Source organism: Stylophora pistillata, chromosome 3 (assembly GCF_964205215.1).
Source record: "Stylophora pistillata chromosome 3, jaStyPist1.2, whole genome shotgun sequence".
Lineage (NCBI taxonomy): Eukaryota > Metazoa > Cnidaria > Anthozoa > Scleractinia > Pocilloporidae > Stylophora > Stylophora pistillata.
The window spans coordinates 45,857,973-45,880,105 of NC_142521.1; the positions used below are offsets into that span (position 1 = coordinate 45,857,973).

Sequence of the window (22,133 nt, forward strand, 5' to 3'; positions counted from 1 at the left end):
AAGTTCATATATTTTGAACTGCGGTAGTAGATACGTATGATGCACGATCCTCGCAGAAGAGAGCGCTATTTATGCAATAGCGAAAATCAGACCTGAAAAAAATCAGGCCTGTACGGGATTCGAACCACTGACCTCTGCGATACTAGTGCAGCGCTCTACCAATTGAGCTAACAAGTCAACTGGGAGCAGGCCGTTAAGTTGATTCGTAATAAACCCGTGATGATAAATCAGATACAATGAATATATGAAGTTCATATATTTTGAACTGCGGTAGTAGATACGTATGATGCACGATCCTCGCAGTAGAGAGCGCTATTTATGCAATAAATGTCATAAACGCGGTTTAATCTCATTTCCAGTTTTTATCAAGAACCTTTTAAACAAACAAGACCGAAACATTTTGAAGAAACTAAAATCAACGGATTGCCACCCCCTGAAAGACATCATTCCTGTCCAAAAGACATATGTACACAATCTTAGGATAAAAGGCTGCGCACGCCCGAAAATTAATACACAGCGCTTTATGAACACCTTTGTAAATAGGTTGATATTTAAGCTCCATTTATTGTAATGAAGTACTTTTTAATTCATAATATGTATGTAGATTTCTGTTGTAGTTTTTCCAAATTCATTGTAGCATAAGATATGTAGTTTTATCTTATGATGGAATAAAGACTTTATTATCATTATTATTATTATTATTATTATTATTATTATTATTATGCAATAGCGAAAATCAGACCTGAAAATAAAAAAAAAGGCCTGTACCGGATTTGAACCACTGCGATACTAATGCAGCGCTCTACCAATTGAGCCAACAAGCCGACTGGGAGGAGGTCGTTAAGCTGATTCGTAATAAACCCGTGATGATAAATCAGATACAATATCTACATAAATCAGATACAATATCTGCATCATACGTATCTACGACCGCAGTTTTAAATCTTAAACTAATTTACCCATGATGTTTACTTTTCAGGGCATTCTGCTAGAGGTATATATAACGTACGGAATCGAAATACCTCGTACTTCTCAAACAACGTCACAAAATTACAATTTGCTTACTTTCTTCATCGACTTTCCATCATCAGCCGTTTCATTAATTGCATATTTGGCCTATATCGTCCCAACTAACTTGTAGCAGACGGAAGCTTTGGGTTTGAATACCGTCTAAGACTTGAACAGGAAGGTATTACAAAAGTATTAAACTTACCTTTATCAAGGATGTTTATGTTTTTGTCCAATTGCCTTTTACGCCGAACACGCAAGGCGAAACAATAATTTTCTTTATCCCCATCAGTGTGACAATGTAAAGAAAAGCTTCTTGAAATATAAGTTTTCTTCCTAAACAGATTTTATTCAAGTTTGAGGATACAGAGCTGATGCTTCTACAAAATCATGAAAAGAAGCGGCAACTTACTGTCTTAAATAGCGTTATTTGTCATTAAAATGTCCCCAGGTAAGGGAGATCTCAAAGATAAAATTAGTTTAAGATTTAAGCGCACGATCAAGCTTAGAAAAAACATGTAGAAGCAGCAACATGCCGTCTCGAATAGCGTCCTTTGTTATGAAAATGTCCCTAGGTAAGGTTGCACGTCACGATATCAACATGATATCACGGATTTCCAGCCGTGCGGGAAGATGAAAAATTAGAATGATTTTTTATCGTGAATTAGCTGCTGACAAGTCACTCGCTTTTCGTGTCGCTCTATTAGGTTTTCTCGTTAATAAAGTCGACTTTTCTCTTGAAAAAGGCCTATGGTGTTTATATGGCAAACAAAATAATACATGTTTGCTTGAAGACATGGAATTTTTCTTCTCGTGTTTAACCAAATATCTCGTTCTTTTCCTTTCTTTATAACATATCAAAATACTCAAAACGCAAGTGGTAATATTTAATACCTCTTTGGGAGCAATACAAGATTCTAGTATTGTAGTTGGATTTCCCAAATCCCCTTGACAATGGCCATTTTGAAAACAGCAACAAGGCTGAAGCGAACTGTGCGTAAGAGGAAAGAAATCTTGGGAAACTGCTCGGAGAAAATGGAATCACGTTTCCTCAATATTCAAAGTTTCTGACAGCACGCGATCTTCGGGGAGCTTACTTCGGTTTCCCTCGCGTAGCAAAACTGAAACTTTTTTTACTTAACGGCCGTATCTAAATACATCCATATATTTGAAAATTGACTCAAGAATATAAAATTTTGCTGCATAGTTCGTGAGTTTTTGTCAGCATTATTTATTTGCTGTATAATTTCGCACTGGGCTGTCTTATTTCATACTGAACTTGCCACTGGACCTGAATCGATACCTGAACGAAGAGGTACGAACAAGACATAAAATTTGCCCTAGGTTTGAAGCTTCCGAATGTGTCAAGACCCTTGGAATTCGAAGTGTTTTGCAGATGTAAGCCGCCAGGCTTTCCTTGTTCCTGACTATTTCAATGAACGCAGGCTTCAATGTTTTAGCGTACATGTGTAAAATATTGTAACCGGCGACGCCAGACGTAGTTGATAGCAGAATGTTGAGGCACGTAAATTTTCTAGCTGTTATTTGCCAAAAAGGGGAAAAAAAGACATTTAAACACAAAGTTTGGTAAAGAGGACCTCTCATTGGTATGTTATATTAATGTCAAAGCTATTCGAACACTGCTATTCCTTATGCTAATTTATCATGACAGTCTCAATCCTCTTTCAATAGCGGAATCTTAGATCAAGCTCACTCAGCATGAAAAAAAAAATAACTAGTGGTTTTATTTTATCATTGTTCTCCGCCTGTCTCTTTCGAACTAGTTAGGTGAGACAGTGTTTTTCGCTCTTCCAATCAAATTGTAGCTTTCTTCAGGAAAGGTCCATCTTCCATTTACCGCTCTTGAGTTTTTGGAAGCCGTTTCGAGCTTTTAAAAATTCGCTCTTGAAATCGGCCTTCATACTAGAAATGTCCATTTTTACGTCATTTACAAAGACACAGGAATAGTCCTTCTACTTCTAAAAACTTCCTCTTTTTAACCTTAAATCAAAGATAAATCGTTCTTCTTCAAAAGCCCGTTTTTGGGTTTCTCACTTATTGCTTCTGACAATTTGGAAAGCGAGTTTTATCAACGCTGCTGCGTTAATTTAGGACCTTTCTTCTCTTATTCTGGACTTTTCAAGGCGCAATCGCATTCAAATCTCAGTGTTTATGAATAATTAATGATGTCCAGCCCTTCTGCCCTCTGGTGACACTGTGCTTATAGTGGCTCTGCTGATCAAAGTGTCATATTGGCCTTGTATGCTAGAAGTAACATCTTGTGAGGATGTTCGAATGGTTTTGTGGTCGTACGGTACCAAATTTTCTCAGCAGGATGGGTTATCGTAGGAGTAGGAGTTTTCGTAGTGGTATTGGTTACATCTTAAAAAATCTATATTGGGTGTGGGGGTCGCGATACTTTGCGTGGAGCGAACTGATCTGACTTTCCATAATATTTCAAATTTTCCAACCATCCCAAGTCCCTGTCCATAACTCTACGGATGCCGTTCATGAGTTCCTTGAAAGAAACCACACAAAGTAGCCAGACCGGTGAGTTAATATTTTATTCAGGCTGTGTTAATGTTCATTCAACTAGGAAGCCTCTCTTACGTCTAAGGGACCCTCTGAGGGCTGGTCTAAGCTACTGCTCCATGACGAGATAAAAATAAAAACAATTTCACGATTCTCTAAATATTAGGATTTTTTAATGTAATTGTTGTCAGGGAGTGAATATAAGATTATCTTGTGGTAACCATACTTGTAACTTTAAAACTCGGAGGTTTAATTATTTGACATTTTTAAAGCTGTCTTCTACGAAATTTTTTCGCTGGGTTCTTTACTTAAGTTATAATTTATTTGATTAAAGTTGGTCCAAGCCTCAGCAAATTTGAAATCCCGAAGAATTTTTATTATTACTTTTTTAATTAAATTTTTCTATGGAAACGCTTTTGTATGTTTTTACCTATGATGTAGATTCTCAGGTTCGTTCTTCCAGTTCCTCAACATCGTTGTCATTAACCGTAGGAGCTTTTTTGGGCACAATTATTTTCTTTTCATGGCGGCAACAGAGCAACTTACGAAACTCCCTTCGGAACTCACCATTTGTGAAAGCGTAAATAAAGGGATTGATTGAAGAACTCAAATAAAAGCAAAACATTGCTAGCATGGCGATAGTTCTTGAGCTGGTTTCAGGGGAAAAACGAAACCAGAGGACTAGTGCCCACGATGGTACCCAGCAACACAGAAATCCCGCGGCCACGAACATTAACACTCGACTAATGTTTATTTCTTTTACAGTGTTGTTTACTGCTCTAATTTCAGTCCTGTTCCGTAGCGATGAGACAACATTCTGTTGATGCTCGTGGGTTTTGAGATATATCTTATAATAACTGAAAATACCGATACACAACGGTAAAATAAAAAGGAGTCCCACAGTGACACAAAAATGAACGATTTGACTTACAATAGTTGAGAAAGTAAAGGCACACACTGCGTAGCTTTGGACGAATCCAATTCTTATCCAATTTGTCACTTGAATAATGATCAAGTAAATTGCAAAAGAAAGCCATAAACAACTCAGCCATATCTTTGATCTGTGGGTAGAAAATATCTTTTTGTAATGATTCGTTTTTACAATTTTCAAATAACGGCTAAACGATGTCAAACCGAGTGTTGCTGGGGTGATGTAAAAGGCGAACAAATCAACAAAACCTTGAATGTGGCAAGCAACGTCACCAAGGACCCATCCTCCAATGAACAGCGTTGCAGAAGCTAACGGCATATCTACTGTTGCAACCAGCAGATCACTGAATGCTATGGCAATGATATAAAGGTTGGCAGTTGATCGCAATTTTGGGTTTCTGTATGCTGCTATACAAACCAGACTGTTTCCAATGGTACTTATAACGCTCAACGCAATGCATATGCTTCCCTCAGCTATGATATTAGCTAAGCTTCGTCTTGGTAGCTCTAAGTTTGACATCTTTTCTACAAAAAAAAGATAATGGGTGATATTAAAAAAATGGTCGTTCAATGAATATGTGAATAAACAATTAATAACAAATAAAGCATATAGAGGCAAGGTACTCGTTAAAATTTTGCCAAAAGTGCTTATACAGCAAAAGTTGTATTATAATCTGAAATTTATCTAAACTATTCCTAGACCAGAATTAGACGATAAATTGGTATGACACTAAATAATGCCTCATGTTATCAGAATAAGTTTTAAAAGAATCAGTGTTAAACGGAAAGGGGAGCGCATCAATGGCAAATAATAATAATAATAATAATAATAATAATGATAATGATAATGACGACGACGACGACGACGATGATGATGATGATGATGATGATGATGATAATCACACACAATTGCTGGAATCGTCGAGCTATACAAGCAGCTATTGCCAACGCGAGTATACACGAGTCAGAAGACCCACGCAAGCGGGGAAGGCGAGGTGAGGTGCAGATTATGCGGCAAGGCTCCAGAGAGTGTGGCACATATCTTGTCAGGATGCAGTTCGCTGGCCCAGAGCAAGTATCTCTCTTGTCACGACGCAGCACTGAAGGTACTGTTTTACGAACTGTTGTATGATGAAGGATTTATAGACGAGATACAATCCTGGTACTCACCCGACAAGCCGAAGCCTGTGTATGAGTCAGAGAATGTTAAAGCTTATTGGGATGTCCCCATATAGGAGCGTTCGTCCCTTCGTTCGTCCCTAGGAGCGTTCGAGCCTTCGTCGGAGCGTTAGTCCCTTCGCTCCGACGAAGGGCTAACGCTCGAAACGTCAGCTTTTGTAATCATTACGGTGGCCAATTTACCATTTCAACTTTGTTGATATATCCAAATTATGTCCCTATATATGCTGATCAACAAGAGGTCAGGTGCAATAGGGTGGATGCACGCATTGTAAATCATATGTGCAAGAGAGTTGTGACGCTGGAAATGAGCTGTCCGTGGGTTAACAATCGGACAAGAAAGGATAAAGAGAAGACACTGAAGTACGGACCCCTTCGCGGGGAACCAAGGCAGCAGTTCCCAGGCTACGAGGTGAAGCAATATAACATCATAATGGATGCCCTCGGGGGGTAATCACGGGAGCTGGATGTCATGATGCGCGAGCTGGTGGGGGGCAGAAGCACAGACGTACTGCGAAAGATGCAGAGGGCAGTGCTCTCGGGCACGCTGAATATTGCCCGGACTTTCAAGGTGGCAGTTTGAGTTCCTGTTAGAAGGAGGACCGTATACACAACGGAAAAGCTTTTTAGGATTAGTCAATGTACCTTTATTTTTTACTCCATGGCTCACAGGTTACGGTTTTCGCCCTATGCATCCTGATTAGAATGTAGCATTCAGTTGATTTCTCTGCGACAGTAATAATAATGATAATAACAACTTTATTAAAGGAGGGTAACATATGACAGTAATTGAACTGATATTGAATTGATGAACTAGTGGCCCTCGATCCTAGAAGTACCATAACTAGAGTTAAATGTGTAAAATGTATGTAAAATTAATTCGAGGATTCTAAACAGGTTTATAAGAATTAATGCTAGCTAAAAACTGAAATATGCCACATGCGTCGGGTTAAAATACAATATGCCGCTTGGGTCGCCTCGGTTTCGCGGTTGAAAATTTTCTACTTCATCGTACCTCGTTAGGATATGTCTGTCAACAACTCAGAATCGAAATAAAATAGATGATGATCATCAGCGAAGATTAATTATACAGAGCATATCATCAACAATTTAACAACTGAATTAAACAAGGATGAAGCACGTTTCAGTGATCAGAACGATACCAGAACAAAAAATTAAAAGAAACAATAATTATTACCTTTCTCAATTTGTCCCACAACCAGTAGATCGATTCTTTTAAAGCAAATTTGAGAGTCGCTAAGCATGAAACTTGATCCGTGATTACAAGAACAATAAGTAGGACGAATGTGAAGGGTATTTTGCATAAAGATATGTAGGAAGAGTGTGGGCTTGCAACCATCTGGTATAGCATTAAGTGAGTCTTAACTAAAAACAGTTTATTTTTACAGTTTTTCCTTTCTAGACAGTTTTGAGTTAAGTGTAAATTAATTATAAACCTATCCTGTGTTTTAATCATTACCTTTCGATGACACCGCTTTATCTTATCATCTCTTTTGTTCTTTATCTCTTCATTAAAATGCATAAACTTAAAAATGTTCATTTACGATGATACTGCTATAAAAAACATCTGTTTTGGCGTCGACACAACTCGGACCGGATCACGGACATGATCACGAATGGATCACGGACCGTAACTTAGGTACTGAGCGCAGATCGGATAGTAGAATAAGAGAACAACTGATTGAATGGACATTTTGAAACAATATGTTCAATATGAATTTCAACCTCACGATGATAATTTTTTTAAACACCTGTTTTGGCATGACTCATGCTATCATCAGCTTGTGTTGAATCCGTTGAAGTTACATGAAAATTTGAATTGATTACGTAATTTTAATGAAACGTCTAAAGACAAATTCAACGGATACAACACCATAAAGACTAAATAAACAAATGATAAAAATCGCAGAACTAACGGTTTGGAGAACACTGTTAATTTCATAATGTGAATAGAGCAAAGCTCCCGATCGCGAACAGTTTACTGGTCGACCCATAACATCATGACATAACTTAGTCTGCCATGCGAAGGTTAGACAAATGATGCACGAAGCAATTTTAAAATTCGCGAGAATTAAGAATAGTTTTACAGGCGAATGAGTTTCAGCAATGGGTATTGTTTAGTTACTTTGACTGTATTGTTGTATTGTGTATTCCTGGCTCGTCGCGTAGAATTCCTTTTCCCGCGCGGTCAACCAAAAATTTCCCGTGCGGGAGTGGGCTAGTCAAGTGACGTCAGGCATTCCTTGAAGGGTTTACTTAGTATTAGAACATAGCTAGCAGAGTCGCGCATTTAAATTCATTATACGTGAGCGTGCTCAAAATCCCGATAGTGCACGCTGATAGCGTCAGCAAATCCGACTTCGCCAGAAATTTTTTTTTCGCGCGAGCGGCCATTGCTAGCGCGGGGAAAAATAATATATTTCGCGACAATAATGGATACAAACAGAAACTCGGCCTGCTAGTCCGAAAACGAAGACAATGTTTCGACCTTTTCCCTTGGGCTAGAGTTCTTAAATGAGGCAGAAAGAGAGAAAAACAAAGGAAAAGGAGACTCGGCATCAGTGCCGTCACGATTCGCTTCAACTGATATTGTTGTCCGTTTTTCGCGTCGCATTTGATGCACAATTCCACCGGCTATGTTCTAAAACAATTGGTTCATGCTTTCAGCTGTGCACTATCGAGTTATGGAGCACGTGGGAAGTTTGGAGAGCACTCAAGAAGCTAGAGTTGCCCTCGGCTATCGCCTCGGGCAACTCTTACGCTTCTTTCGTGCTCTCCAAACTTCCCGCGTGCTCCATAACTCGATAGTGCACGCTAAAGCATGAACCAATTGTTAATTCCAGTTTCGAACGAGTTGTTAGCCTAAGTATATAAAGGACACCTGAAAAATGGCTCGAGATAATCGCAGCGTAAACTTTTATGCCGACTTGAATAAAGTGTCAATGGCGGATGTTCTGGATGTTGGGCCAAACAAAAAGAAAAGGAAAACGCTGAAGGGTGTCTTCAAGCCTGAGCGGTGGTGAAGAACGCAAAGGTAAGGATATCGAACGATTGCCATGACAAACCTTCACAAAGCTGGAAAAAAAGCCGTCAAAATATGGACAAAAATTGACTATAAATGAATTTTTATTGTAGTCTGAGAAGCCTGTTTATCTGATCAAGTGGCGAGGTTGGGGGTCCGAACACAACACGTGGGAGTCAGAATCCCACATTTTGGATCACGGTCTTTTACGGTAAGTCCTGCTTTAGACGCCAAAAGTATTAGACACGTTCCCTTTAGTTTTTATTTCCGCTCGTATTTTTTAAATAAAAAGCAAAATTTTAACGAAATTCTGCCGATTCCTTGTAGACCACCTGGCGCTACCGTTGATTATTTCATGCGCAAGCATTTAAAGAAAGTAAATGTTTTTATTAGGAGGAGATTTTCGCATGTACCAAACTTTCTTCCACCGGATTAGCTTCTCGCTGTTAAATGCATCCCATATTTTGTCCAGCTATTTCAGAAATCCATCTCCTCCAGAGGACGTGCTTTTGCTGAGAACCTCGAGAGATTGAAAAATACCATCGAGAGTGCACTTTGCAGCCCCAAAAGGTATGGTTTTTCAGTCGTTTTGGTCGTAAATAGGGTATTGATTTTGGCCATTTTGGTCAGTAATAGGGTACGGTTTTTGCACTTTGGCTTTGAAATAATTATGTGTTTTTAAAAAGCTTCTTTTTCATGTTATCGATAAGACCATCAAATATAGTCCTTCACATATAATGTTTAGATCAACTGCCCTAAACAGGGTATTGAATATCAGGTAAGGTCATAAATAGGGTGGGAAAATTCACAGAGTTTGGTCATAAATAGGGTAAGGGTTTTGGGGAGTGGGGTGCACACCCCCACCTAATTTTTCCAGGCCTCAGGTAGAGTTACCATCTTGCCATGCCATTATATCTGAAATGATGTCCACCCTTTTTTCTTTAAAGGAGGTTTGCCTAATTTAATTTGAAAAATAGCAACTAGTTCTTTTTTTGCAATTTCTTGAGGTCCTCAGGGTAACTTTCACTGATCTGATGACAGCTGTTGTTTGCAATTGAAGTAGATGTCCAGGAATTTCAACATGAGGGCAGTAGTGATTCCTATGCAGAAAGAGCTTGTGATGCTTCTGCAATAAAAATTTTAACAGCATTCTTAGCCACTAGACTCTCTCCCTGTGCCAAATAGGAGATTTCCCTCTTTTGGTAACTTCTTTGTTTATGGGCACATCCCTCATGCTCCAAAACCTCTATCCTTTTTTCTACCAGCAAAATCTAGCTACAGCTATCCCACTGAGTATATTTTCTTTGAAAGTATTTTTGCATGTTGTCATTTTTCTTCTTCACACCTGCAAAATGACAGCGAAAAAAAGAGGACAGATTGAAAAATATTGATTACCAGTGGATTAAAAGTGTGGCACTTATATTGTACATGTTAATGAAACTTGTAATCCTTGAATACAGGTATTTTTGCATGGTGTATGCAGTAGAGATATAGCTATACTATGATATGCATACCCTCGCCAGTAAATGACTTGACAGGTCCCATTTCTTGCAGTAAACCAGGAAGGTGGCATAACATAATGTGTATGTAAGGTGTTATGGGATTTGCTTTGGCTTATTCAGGCCCTCCAATTTCAAACTGCAAAGCAGAAGAGCCCATTCTTTTACCTACAGTAAATATAATAAATATATATAACTACATAGAAATAAATATTTCAGTGAGAATGTATAATTGCTGCTGACACTGAAAGTAGTCTTCTGAATATATTGACGGCCATATTATTACCTAGCTTGGGAAATCCTGGCCATCTTTCTCAGACGGACTCCAACTTCCAAATATGTCCTAAAGTTTTTTGAAGTCCTGTACATAATAAACAGATGCATGATATTTCAAAATAATAAAATAAACAAATAACTTAATAAAAAAACCAGGTAACAAGTTGAAATTCATGCAAAATTTAGAAGCAAATCAACTCAAAACAGTATAATTGTACTTAATTTTCACAATTTGGTCAGCTGTTCACAAACCTCAGGAGGTAGAAAGGAGGATAATTTAGAGGGAAGGCTTGTTAACAGTTTCTTCTTTCCATTTCCCCTAAGAGATGTCCAGTCTAAATTTCCTTGTTTGGCTGTCCAAATTCACAGGGATACACTACACACTCTAACAGCTTCAAGGAATGTTTTCAGATGTATTCCCCTCTGGTCTTTGCTTGATTTCTTGAAATCATCTTTCTAAGTAGCAACAAAATCTATTCTTTATGTTCATAATAAATGAACAAGAAATTAAAGCAGACTGCTGTTGTTCAAATTTGCTTTAATTTACACTGTAGACTTTACACTACAGGCAAATCTTTTTTATCTTTATTTCATTTACCTCATCCCAGTTAATAACTTCATAGATAATACCCTTCTCTAGAATATCTGTAATCTGCAGAAATATGTGGAGCTCATCAATCATGACCCTTTCAATCGGTATGTCAAAAAGAGGCTGTGCATGGCATCTGGGATCCTTATACCATCCAGGGTTTAAATTGCATTTCAATTTCAAGAAAAAAGTCAAAGGCTTGGTAAAGTCATTCCTGTAAAATATTAAATATTAATGAGTGTTGCAGTTGTTGAGGCCCATATGGTAATTGTGTAAATGGCTACATCCAGTGATTGAGAATTTATTGTGTAAGTAAGTATTTACTGACAAAATTGTATTTAGTTTTTGTTGTTATGTATATCATCTTTTTAAGTAAATTATGTATTGTTACTGAAAAGCCCCACCAGGGAAGTGTCAATAAAGTGATTGTATTTGACTCACAGATGTTACCTTTCTTCATTGCTACATGTACACCAAACACATGAATGTTTTCATGCGGCAGCCTTCATACCCATACAGATTAGAAGAAACTGGAGGGAAAAAAAAGATATATGGAACAGTAAATAATTAATTTTTACTGAGAATGCCTTAAATTGAACTTGAACAACTTATATTGCAATATTAATAACATCAATTTCATTTAAACAATTTTTTACCTTTTTTCTATGCTTGAATTAATGATGAAGTGATTGATAATTTATAATGAAAAGTGAACCATAATTATAATATCTGGCTTTTTAAGAGGGTACAGATAAAAAAAGCATAAACCACATACATGTATGTGCTCCTCTCAAAAAAAGGTGGTTAGAAAATAGTTATGTCTGGATTTGTTAACCTTGTAGTCACCACAAAGATAGAGCTGGATTTTCAGTTGCTTTCCATCAGCTCTAGGACTTTTGATACTTTCTTTTGAGAGGGAGTTAACTTCTTCAAAGATATTTTGGAGGCTGGTTCTTAAAGTATCATAGTCCTCCTTACACTTAATCACTGAGATTGTATGACTTCCTGGACAGATTAAAGGTAAACAAGAATTATTTTGTTAAAAATGGCATTCTCTTCATAAGAGATATATGCTGCCAAATTTGCACATAAATATATTACCTTAACTAGACACGACAGCCTGGCCATCATCCAACAGTGAGAATGAAAAAACAACAAGGCCACTGTTGTGGGTTAAAGCAGCCCCATCCCCACTGAGCTTGACCCTGTGAAAGAACATTAAACTAGTCTTTAAGTAACATCTTCCTCGGATTAAAAGTGGAAAATATGAAATGAATTTTTTAATGGAAATAAAATCAAAAGATATGGTAATATTGAAAGTACCTTGAAGACTTTATCCTCGGGAGCTTCAATGTTATTGGCTTCAATCGATTTCGATCGATTTCTTTTATTTCTGTATTTATCATGAGTTAGGTAACGATTTCTTTGGGGTGTTGCATGGTATGTTGTTACAGTTGCTTCATTAGCGGTAGGCTACATACAATATTCGAGGTGTTGTCTTTTATATTCGCGTTTTACGACCGTCCCCACGCCCTCAAAATTAAATACTCAATGACTAGGGATTGTCAGTTTCTCTTAGAAGTAGTTCTTTGCATATACGAACATAGTTTAGATTGTCTTGTGAGGTGGTTTTTCTTGCTTTATTATTATTTTACATTTGCGAGTTTTCATTTCGTTGATGTACCATTCCTATCAATTTTGTTGATGAAGGCATAATAAAGAGGGTCGCCTACGGCTCGTGTTGACACACCCCAATCGTGGTTACTTATTGAATTATTATAACTGTTTTATATTCGTTTGAGCGGGGTAGCGAATTAGAATATAACTTTCTTTCTGTTGTGTCTGTGCCGCGTGGGCCTTTCCTCACGAAGAAGCATGTAAACACGTGCATTCATTAAAGTTTTCCGCTAATTGCGCGTGCTTCGAACCCTCGACCTCCCGCACAACACAATCCGGCGCTCTAACCAATTGAGCTAACCGGTAGGCGACATCTGCAATACAGCCAACCGCGAGACTGGAAGTCTAAACTACTGCAAGACTCCAGAGTCTGTATACCTGACTATGATTTCAAGAAAAAAGATACCTTTTTATTCTGCTGAAGTTTATATCAGTTAGCCGTTTTTGAAATGCTACGTAATTTATCGAAAAATAACCTCAGAAAATTTCAACTTTCTTGTTTGTTTGCGACTTTCAGCAGCAGTTTCCATTAGTTACCATCCTCGGAGACCCAGGGGCTGTGAGTCGATTTCAAGTTAAGGGCAGAAGAGCCCCTGGGGACATTGTCTTCAAGACTAGTTCCAAACGGTCGCAGTCGTTCTGGCGTCTGATTTGCGCCAGAAAATCTTTGTGTTTTTCCGACCAATCAGAGTGAAGTGTCGTTTGGAGTCCTTTCGTGTGTTTTAACACGCACATATACAACAAGCTCTGTTGCTCGGTATGTTTGTTTGCGCCGTGCGACGAAGCTTTGCCCGAGGTGAAAAGTTTCAGTCTCGGCATACAATGTAAGAGAAATCGATCAGATTGTCCGCGAAATCTTACCGGAAATTATACTGAATACTTTCGCAGGTATCACAAGAGAACGAGTTTAAAAGTTTGCGAGGTTCGTATAAAACATAATGGTTGCAAGCATTGATATGTCGCTTTAAACGTTAGATGAGATGTAAGCCTAAATCTTTCAAGATTTTTTGTATAATTTGCTGTAACTGAAACTTTTCCAATCCCGCGAAGCTATTTCGTCGCACCTATTCAATATTTTAAATTGAAAAATACAGAGGGATAGATTGTACTTAAGCAATACATAAATAGTTCCTTAAAACTTAATATTTTACCAAAGAAAATGTTTCTCTAGAGCAAAAGAAGTAGAAATGGGTATTTGCTACATAAAGTGGGTACTTGCTACGTTAAAGGGTTATTTGCTACGGAGTGGTTTTTGTGCAATAAAATCTTTTAATTGTGACATAAAATTCATAAAACAGGTTTAACATGTTTTCTTTCACAAGCGCAGAACTTTCCTACCAAAAAAACGGATTTAAAGTAAAATATAATGATTTTATAAAGAAAAAAAATAATTGACCTTCTCAAAAAATTCTGACTTCTTAAGTCGAGCTAATACTATATGTGGGAACGCAGTTTTGATCTAAAATTAAGATGGTGTAAAAGTAAAATATTCCAGATCCCAGAGGGGTTTTAAGGCAATAAATAAGAACTTGAAGACCTTTAAAGTCCGTCAAAATTTTTTATTTTCGTGATTTTTTCGATGCGCGTACCAAAGATTGAGTATTTTCTACATTGGTCGTGTTTAGATTGATATACTGACTAAAGATTTCGTATTTGTCGGTAACTTCGGATAGAAGTATCATAAGTGAAAAATAGACTGATATATTCCACTGTGAAAACGGGAAAATATTGGACAATTTTATATTTAAAAAAGAAGAGGAGACAAGGTAGCATAGCAGATACTCAGCCATGAATCTGTAGAGAGAGAGAGAGAGAGAGAGAGAGAGAGAGAGAGAGAGAGAGAGAGAGAGAGAGAATGGAATAACTTTTCCGTCCCGCTTCTAAATCCAACAGACGTAAAGGTTTTTTTCTTGTTCATCCCGTTAGACGAGATAGTTGCAAGTTAAGATAGTAGCTTACTATGGCACCTTTCTTCCTCTTCCACGGTGGCAACAGAGTAGTTTGCGAAATTCCCTTCGGAACTCGCAACTCGTGAGAGCGTAAATAATGGGATTTATTGAAGCACTCAAAAACAAGAAAAAAGTGGTAAGCAGTGCCGCAAACCTTGGGCAGGTTTCAGGAGAAAAACGAAACCAAAGGGCAAGTGCCCACGTTGGTATCCAGCAACACAAAAATCCAGCTGCTACAAGGAACAATATTCTAGTAAGCTTTGTTTCTTTCACTGAGTTGCTTACTGCACTACTGTCAGTCCTGTTCTGTAGCGATGTGACTACATTCTCTTGATGCTCATGGGTTTTGAGAAATATCTTATAATAACTGAAAATGCCGATACACAATGGTAAAAAGAAAAATAATCCGAGAGTGACGCAATAATGAACGATTCGACTTTCACCTGTTGGGTAATCAAATGAGCATACTGCGTAGCTTTGAATAAAATCAATTTTGATCCAGTTTGTGACTCGGACAATCAGCAGGTAAAGTGCAAGGGAAAGCCACAAGCAACTCAGCCATATCTTAGATCTTCGGGGTGAAAAAATCCTCCTGTAGTGGTTCGTCTTTACAATTTTCACGTAGCGGTTAATTGCTGTCAAACCAAGAGTCGCAGGGGTCACATTTGAGGCAAATATGTCAACAAAGCCTTGAAATTGGCATAACGCGTCGCCAAAGATCCATCTTCCAATGATCAGAGTTACAGAAGCTAAGCTTATCTCTACTGTACCACATAGCAGATCACTGACCGCTAAGGCAATGATATACAGGTTGGTGGTTTTTCGAAGGTTTGGGTTTCTGTATGCTGCCACACAAATCAGACTGTTTCCAAAGATGCTTGTGATGTTCAAAGCAATGCATACACTTGCCTCAGTTATCACCGCAGGTAAGCTTCGGCTTGGTAGCGTTAAGTTGAACATATTACCCTCTGAAGATAAAAGAAAGGAATATGTAGATAAATAAATAGATGAATGAATGAATCAACAAAAGAGTATTCCAAGAAAATATGTAGGTGAATACTCTTTCCCATCTAAGTCCATAACTCGTGCCGTTAGCTGAAAGGGTTTGCAATTATGAATTCTTCAATTGTTCTTCTATTCATCTATGTATTAGCTTTTCGTATTTCACTCACGGGACCTAACAAGGTTTTTTTTTTCCCTCGAGTTATTATTAGCATGGTCAAAGAGAAATCTATTAAGAAGCCGAATGAAGATTTAAGCGAGGGTAAAAAAACATTGTAGCATTTAATTGCTTTGAACGTTGGCGTAACTTTTCAACGCTTGTGTCCCAAGAAAAACACACTGTTTTTATCCTTTTACTTAAAATATCATAAATTGTAACACTTATAATTAATGGCTATGCACTTCCATCGGCTAATCCGGCTTCCGGGTTAACGAAAAATCATGAAGGGGCCGCTTTTTTCAACTCATCACTGAAATGGAACTGGGCTTACGTTTACCACGAAAATTAATTGCAGAACAATAGATTTTTTATCCGAGTTAGGTTAATTTTAAACCACCTTTCTGCGTAGTGTAGCTCAGGTTGGTGGTTTCTTATCTGTTAAGTGCACTGACTTTTTTCTTGGAATGTGTCAATCCCCTCACATGTTATTCACCATGGGAAAAACAACTACTTTTAGCTTCGAACATGGCATGCGGGAACAATTTTAACAACAGCGCCAGCGACTTTTCTCAAGCGACTTTCTGGCTCCCTTCTCAACATGTGTCGACAACACGATATCAGTGAAGTTTGCAAGGGACCTTCATGCCTGAACCATGGCCTGAACAGGAAGCCCTATACCATTCTCCTCATTCACCCGCCAGCTTTTCTGAAACGACCGCAAGCTCATCAACAGATAGCACCGTCAAAAGGAAGAGAAGCTCTTGGACGACCACAGAAAAGGAAATTTTTAATCGAACTCCGTTAGGACATAGGAGTACCTTCATAGGAAGCGGGAGATACAAAAATGGCAAGAAATAGTGGACGAAGTTAACAGAGCTGGCGATGAAATAAATGCATCTTCAGAGAAGACAGAGCTTGTTCATTATGTTTCATAATGCCCTCCTGGATGGAAAAGAAATGTAATCTTCTCTGAAATGAAATAGAGCACGAATGAATTCAAGAACAATTCTAAGTAAGTGCATTTTCTTACACCGAACGTTACAGATATGGAGCGATAGCTTTCCCTAGTAACTAGACGCCACAAGCCACGCGCTTCTCTACCGGTATTGCGAATCAAAGCGAATATTTCTCTTGGTTATAAATGGTAAGACAATGTGACATAACGCTTCGAAGGTCTAGAACTTCATACTATAGAAGGAATGCATGGCAGGATTCCAGGAGATTTCCTCAAACCAAAAGTACCATAACTAGTGTTAAATGTGTAAAATGTATGTAAAATGAATTCGAGGATTAGGAACAGGTTTATAAGAATGCAAGCTAAAAACTGAAATATGCCACATGCGTCGGACTAAAATACAATATGCCGCTTGGGTCGCCTCGGTTTCGCGGTTGAAAATGTTCTACTTCATCGTACCTCGTTAGGAAATGTCTGTGAACAACTCAGAATCGAAATAAAATAGATGATGATCACCAGCGAAGATTAATTATACACAGCACATCATCAAAAATTTAACAACTGAATTAAACAAGGATGAAGCACGTTTCAGTGATCAGAACGATACCGGAACAAAAAATTAAAAGAAACAATAATTATTACCTTTCTCAGTTTGTCCCACAACCAGTAGATCGATTCTTTTAAAGCAAATTTGAGAGTCGCTAAGCATAAAACTTGATCCGTGATGACAAGAACAATAAGGAGGACAAATGTGAAGAGTATTTTGCATAAAGATATGTAGGAAGAGTGTGGGCTTGCAACCATCTGGTATAGCATTAAGTGAGTCTTAATTAAAAATAGTTTATTTTCACAATTTTTCCTTTCTAGACAGTTTTGAGTTAAGTGTAAATTAATTATGAACCTATCCTGTGTTTTAATCATCACCTCTCGATGACACCGCTTTATCTTATGATCTCTTTTGTTCTTTATCTCTTCATTAAAATGCACAAACTTAAAAATGTTCACTTACGATGATCCTGCTATGAGAAAACATCTGTTTTGGCGTCGACACAACTCGGACCGGATCACGGACAGGATCACGAATGGATCAAGGACCGTAACTTAGGTACTGAGCGCGGATCGGATCGTAGAATAAGAAAACAACTGATTGAATGGACATTTTGAAACAATACGTTCAATATGAATTTCAACCTCACGATAATATTTTTTTGAAACACCTGTCTTGGCACGACTCATGCTATCATCAGCTCGTCGTGTTGAATCCGTTGGAGTTACATGAAAATTTGAATTGATCACGTAATTTTAATGAAACGTGTAAAAACAAATTCAACGGATACAACACCATAAAGACTAAAAGCTATTCTAACAGCCTTGAATTTCATTTGATTCTTTTATTTTCACCAAGTTACTGAGTTATCAAACATGAAATAGCTATGTCAATTAATAAAAAAACAAATGATAAAAATCGCAGCACTAAAGGTCGGCACACACGAGGGGACTAGTCCTTGCGACTAGTCCCAGCGACTAGTTTCATGCGACAAGTCCCGTCGTGTGAACTACACATTTATGTGGTCGCAGGGACCAGAATTTGGTCCCTGCGACTGGTTGCACGAATTCAAACTGGTTTGAATTCGTGCGACCAGTCACAGGGACTTGTCGCATGAAACAAATGTTTGTCCCTTCGTGTGAACTGTTTGTGCGACCAGTCCCTGCGACTAAACGCTAAATAAGCCAATCACGGGTCAGTATGATGCGTGACTTCCGGTATTTGTAAACATTGCAGTTTCTATGAATTTTCCCTGAATTCTAGATTTCTACAACTGAAGAACAAAAAACTATTTCTAGTTTTGTAAACATATACAGATATCTTGCAGCCGTTTTGATGGAATTTTTACCTTATTTTACTCTGTGTCTCTTAAAAATAAAAAACAAAAACAAAAACGGAACACGTAAAAGCATGAATAATCCGACTGAATAAGTGCAGTTCATTTGCGTTGATGTTTAATAGTGCTACAATGAAAAGTTACCAAATTTTCATTGTTTTCGTGTAACGCACAAGACTAAGAGACATCTTTTGCCTCTTAATTTTCCTATGTTCTTGTGCAATTGAGTGCCCTCGTGTGAACGCCTTAAGGGACTAGTCCCTGCTACCGGTCCCCTCGTGTAAACCCTTCAAAGACCTGTCGCCGGGACTAGTCGCACGGACTAGTCGCACGGACTAGTCGCACGGACTAGTCGCAGGGACTAGTCCCCTCGTGTGTGCCGACCTTAACGGTTTAGAGAACACTGTTAATTTCATAATGTGAATAGAGCAAAGCTCCCGATCGTGAACAGTTTACTGGTCGACGCAAACCATCATGACATAACTTGGTCTGCCATGCGAAGGTTAGACAAATGATGCACGAAGCAATTTTAAAATTCGCGACAATTAAGAATAATTTTACAGGCGAATGAGTTTCAGCAATGGGTATTGTTTAGTTTGACTTGTGTATTGTTGTATTGTGTATTCCTGGCTGGGCTAAAGATAATAACTCAACCGCTCAAAACGCACCATTTCTAAACGCAACTTGGACTAAAAATTTTCAGCAATTACTTTTATTAGAAGTGTTAATTCCACGTGGAAAAAGTTACATGATTATAGAGCCTTGATTAATTATTTTAAACACTAGGCATAATATAGCTAACAAATTCAGGTGCCCAAATTGAATATGCGCGTGAGTGCTTCATGATCCTATTACGCTCCTCACGAGCTTCATATCCCCATGATACAATACATGTATCTTATAAACCAAGCGCGAGGGCCGTACTGGGAGAATATCGGCCCGAGGTCTCGACAGTACGGACCGAGCGCAGCGAGGTCCGTACAAAAAAGACCGACGGCCGTCTTAAGGTCCCTAATAGGAATAGCCTGAGAATCAGGCTCTCTAGGGGTTTTAGGAAGGGAGGGAGGGGAGGGGAGGGGAGAAGGGAAAGGCTCTCCTTTCCCCTTTCCCCTCTCCCCTCCCCTCCCCTCCCCTCCCCCTCTTCCGAAAACCCCTAGAGAGCCTGATCCTCAGGCTATAATAGGAAGGTTACGGTAAACCACGACGGCAACGGCAACGGCAGCGAAAACGTGGCTAAACAAAAGACCTAATTGGCAGAATAATAGCTTAGCACGTGTATTTTAAATTTTTGTACTTTTCTTGGCCGACTTCTGCCAAACAACAACGTGAAATTGCCAAAATTTACGCTCTCCGGGAATGAAGCCACCGACGGCAAATTATCGAAGTTTAAATTTGAAAGTTAACCCCACTCACATATGTGATGCGGAAGTTGAGGTGTGGCGCCGCAAGAGACAGCAAACACATCCAGACATTTACGAAATTCTGACAATAAATTTAAATGAATTTTTTAATCGACGTCTTCTTTGCCCAAAAGTTTAAGAAAACATAAGCTTTCGGCTGTCGATCTACAGCCTTCCACAGATAAAACATGAAATGTAAATTAGTAAAATATATACAAAAAGCGAGATAAGGGTGATAATAAGAACAAAGTAAAAATGTGGAAAGGGTGGCTATTGTTTAAAAACATGACAGGACAGAAAACGCGGGCACTGTAAGTGCCTCCCGTTGTCCCTTACAAAGCCTTAGAAAACTTTTCTAAGGCTTTGTATGGGACAACAGGAGGTACTTACAGTGCACGTGTGTTCCCTCCTGTCATGATGCTATACTGATTAGGGATCGGCTTAGAGTTATTGTCCGCATTCTTGATAGCAGGGGTGTGCCAAGCCTCCAGAGTTGTTCTAATACGAAAAGAACCTTTGTCGATAACTCGAGAATGATTGAAATCAATGCGATGATCAAATGACCACACAAGTTTCTCAATATTTGACCCATTAGCACATGTCTTTACATTCCTAATGTGTTCTTTCTTGCAGGTTTCAAAGCAACGGCAGGTTTCACCTACATAACACCCGGTCACAATCGACACAGGGTATTTTATAAACCATATTGGGTTGATGTTTAACGGGTGGTTTGAATTTAGGATAGTTTCTTTGTCCCTAAAGCTGTTTGTAAAAGCAAAAATTTGTGTTGGCGATCTTTGAAAAACCGAGTTCAGGCTATTGAAGAACAGATATTGCGCTGACGTCTCGTTGCAACGACTGCTAAGTCACTTCTGAAACACAACGGGGCGACGTTCTCGACCCAGTTTCTTACCGGTGATTTTGCTGCGCGCGCCGTTGTCAACTGACTTTCCCGTCCTACGTTCCCGTCCTCTTGCTAATTCTCTTTATCTTATCTACTCCAAGACGCGAGGGACGCGAACACTTTCCTCTTTTTCCTGTTTTTCTCTTTTGTTATCATGATTATAATCATCATCATCTCCATTAACATTACCATTATCATTATTATTGTTATTAACATCTGTCTGCCATAACAATAATACATTTTGGTTACAATGAATATATGAAGTTCATATATTTGAACTGCGGTAGTAGTTACGTATGATGCACGATCCTCGCAGTAGAGAGCGCTATTTATGCAAAAGCGAAAATCAGACCTGAAAAAAATCAGGCCTGTACGGGATTCGAACCACTGACCTCTGCGATACTAGTGCAGTGCTCTACCAATTGAGCTAACAAGCCAACTGGGAGCAGGCCGTTAAGTTGATTCGTAATAAACCCGTGATGATAAATCAGATATTATGATTATATGAAGTTCATATATTTGAACTGCGGTATTAGATACGTATGATGCACGATCCTCGCAGTAGAGAGCGCTATTTATGCAATAGCGAAAATCAAACCTGAAAAAAATCAGGCCTGCACATTTTCATATTTCACTTCTCAAGTTTGGATCGAATATATCCGCTGTAGGCGCCGATTCATTTAACTCTTTTTTTCCCGTTACGGATGGCGTTGATTTGTTTATACCATTAGTTTAATGCTAGCAATCATTATCGTTTGCGCGTAGAAAGATGTATTCTAAACATTTTTAACGAGGGCAAGTAAAATACGAATGGTTCCTACGTTCCTTTCTAGTCCGACCCCACTGCAAAACTTAATGCAGTGAAAATGGACTAAATTAAATTAATGAAAGGCACGTTTTATTTGACACGTAACGGTCATCATATTTTTTCCTCGTTTAATTAGTGCATCATAAAAGAAAGAGTCGAGATAAGACATTCTATTTTTGGAAACTCTTTCTTGTTGTCAGTCCACCCTGAATTCAGCGTGAATAGAAAGACGCATACATAAATAAAGGCTTTCCTAATCAATTTCCAAAAGACTAAGAAATAAATAAAATAAAGTTATAAATAAATTTCTTTATTGCATATTCATCGTATCGATATCCT

At 38.4% G+C, this 22,133-nt stretch overlaps 2 protein-coding genes and 2 long non-coding RNA genes across 6 annotated transcripts; 1 reads left to right on the forward strand and 3 right to left on the reverse strand.

Moving 5' to 3' along the window:
- Nucleotides 1-3,556: 3,556 nt before the first annotated feature.
- Nucleotides 3,557-6,976, reverse strand: LOC148736395 (melatonin receptor type 1B-B-like). 2 transcript variants are annotated; one of them, XM_088755346.1, is made up of 3 exons: nucleotides 6,848-6,976; nucleotides 6,295-6,376; nucleotides 3,557-4,995 (listed from the first exon to the last, which is right to left on the reverse strand). In XM_088755346.1, exon 3 carries the CDS (start codon nucleotides 4,988-4,990, stop codon nucleotides 3,986-3,988), a length of 1,005 nt encoding a protein of 334 aa, XP_088611472.1. In that variant the 5' UTR covers nucleotides 4,991-4,995; nucleotides 6,295-6,376; nucleotides 6,848-6,976; the 3' UTR covers nucleotides 3,557-3,985. The 2 variants fall into 2 exon arrangements, with proteins under 2 accessions (XP_088611472.1, XP_088611471.1); XM_088755345.1 differs by lacking the exon at nucleotides 6,295-6,376 and having other exon boundaries at nucleotides 6,848-6,974.
- A 962-nt stretch (nucleotides 6,977-7,938) lies between these two features.
- Nucleotides 7,939-11,498, forward strand: LOC148736396 (uncharacterized). 2 transcript variants are annotated; one of them, XR_015999415.1, is made up of 4 exons: nucleotides 7,939-8,704; nucleotides 8,806-8,903; nucleotides 9,165-9,262; nucleotides 9,700-11,498. It is a non-coding gene; the product is annotated as an uncharacterized LOC148736396 (long non-coding RNA). The 2 variants fall into 2 exon arrangements; XR_015999414.1 differs by lacking the exon at nucleotides 9,700-11,498 and having other exon boundaries at nucleotides 9,165-9,693.
- Nucleotides 10,805-11,181, reverse strand: LOC148736397 (uncharacterized). The gene is made up of 2 exons (XR_015999413.1): nucleotides 11,066-11,181; nucleotides 10,805-10,923 (listed from the first exon to the last, which is right to left on the reverse strand). It is a non-coding gene; the product is annotated as an uncharacterized LOC148736397 (long non-coding RNA).
- Nucleotides 11,499-14,271: 2,773 nt separating the features above from the next.
- On the reverse strand, nucleotides 14,272-17,609 carry LOC148736398 (octopamine receptor beta-1R-like). Its single transcript, XM_088754448.1, has 2 exons — nucleotides 17,442-17,609; nucleotides 14,272-15,650 (listed from the first exon to the last, which is right to left on the reverse strand). Exons 1-2 carry the CDS (start codon nucleotides 17,566-17,568, stop codon nucleotides 14,692-14,694), a joined length of 1,086 nt encoding a protein of 361 aa, XP_088610574.1. The 5' UTR covers nucleotides 17,569-17,609; the 3' UTR covers nucleotides 14,272-14,691.
- Between the last annotated feature and the right edge of the window lie 4,524 nt (nucleotides 17,610-22,133).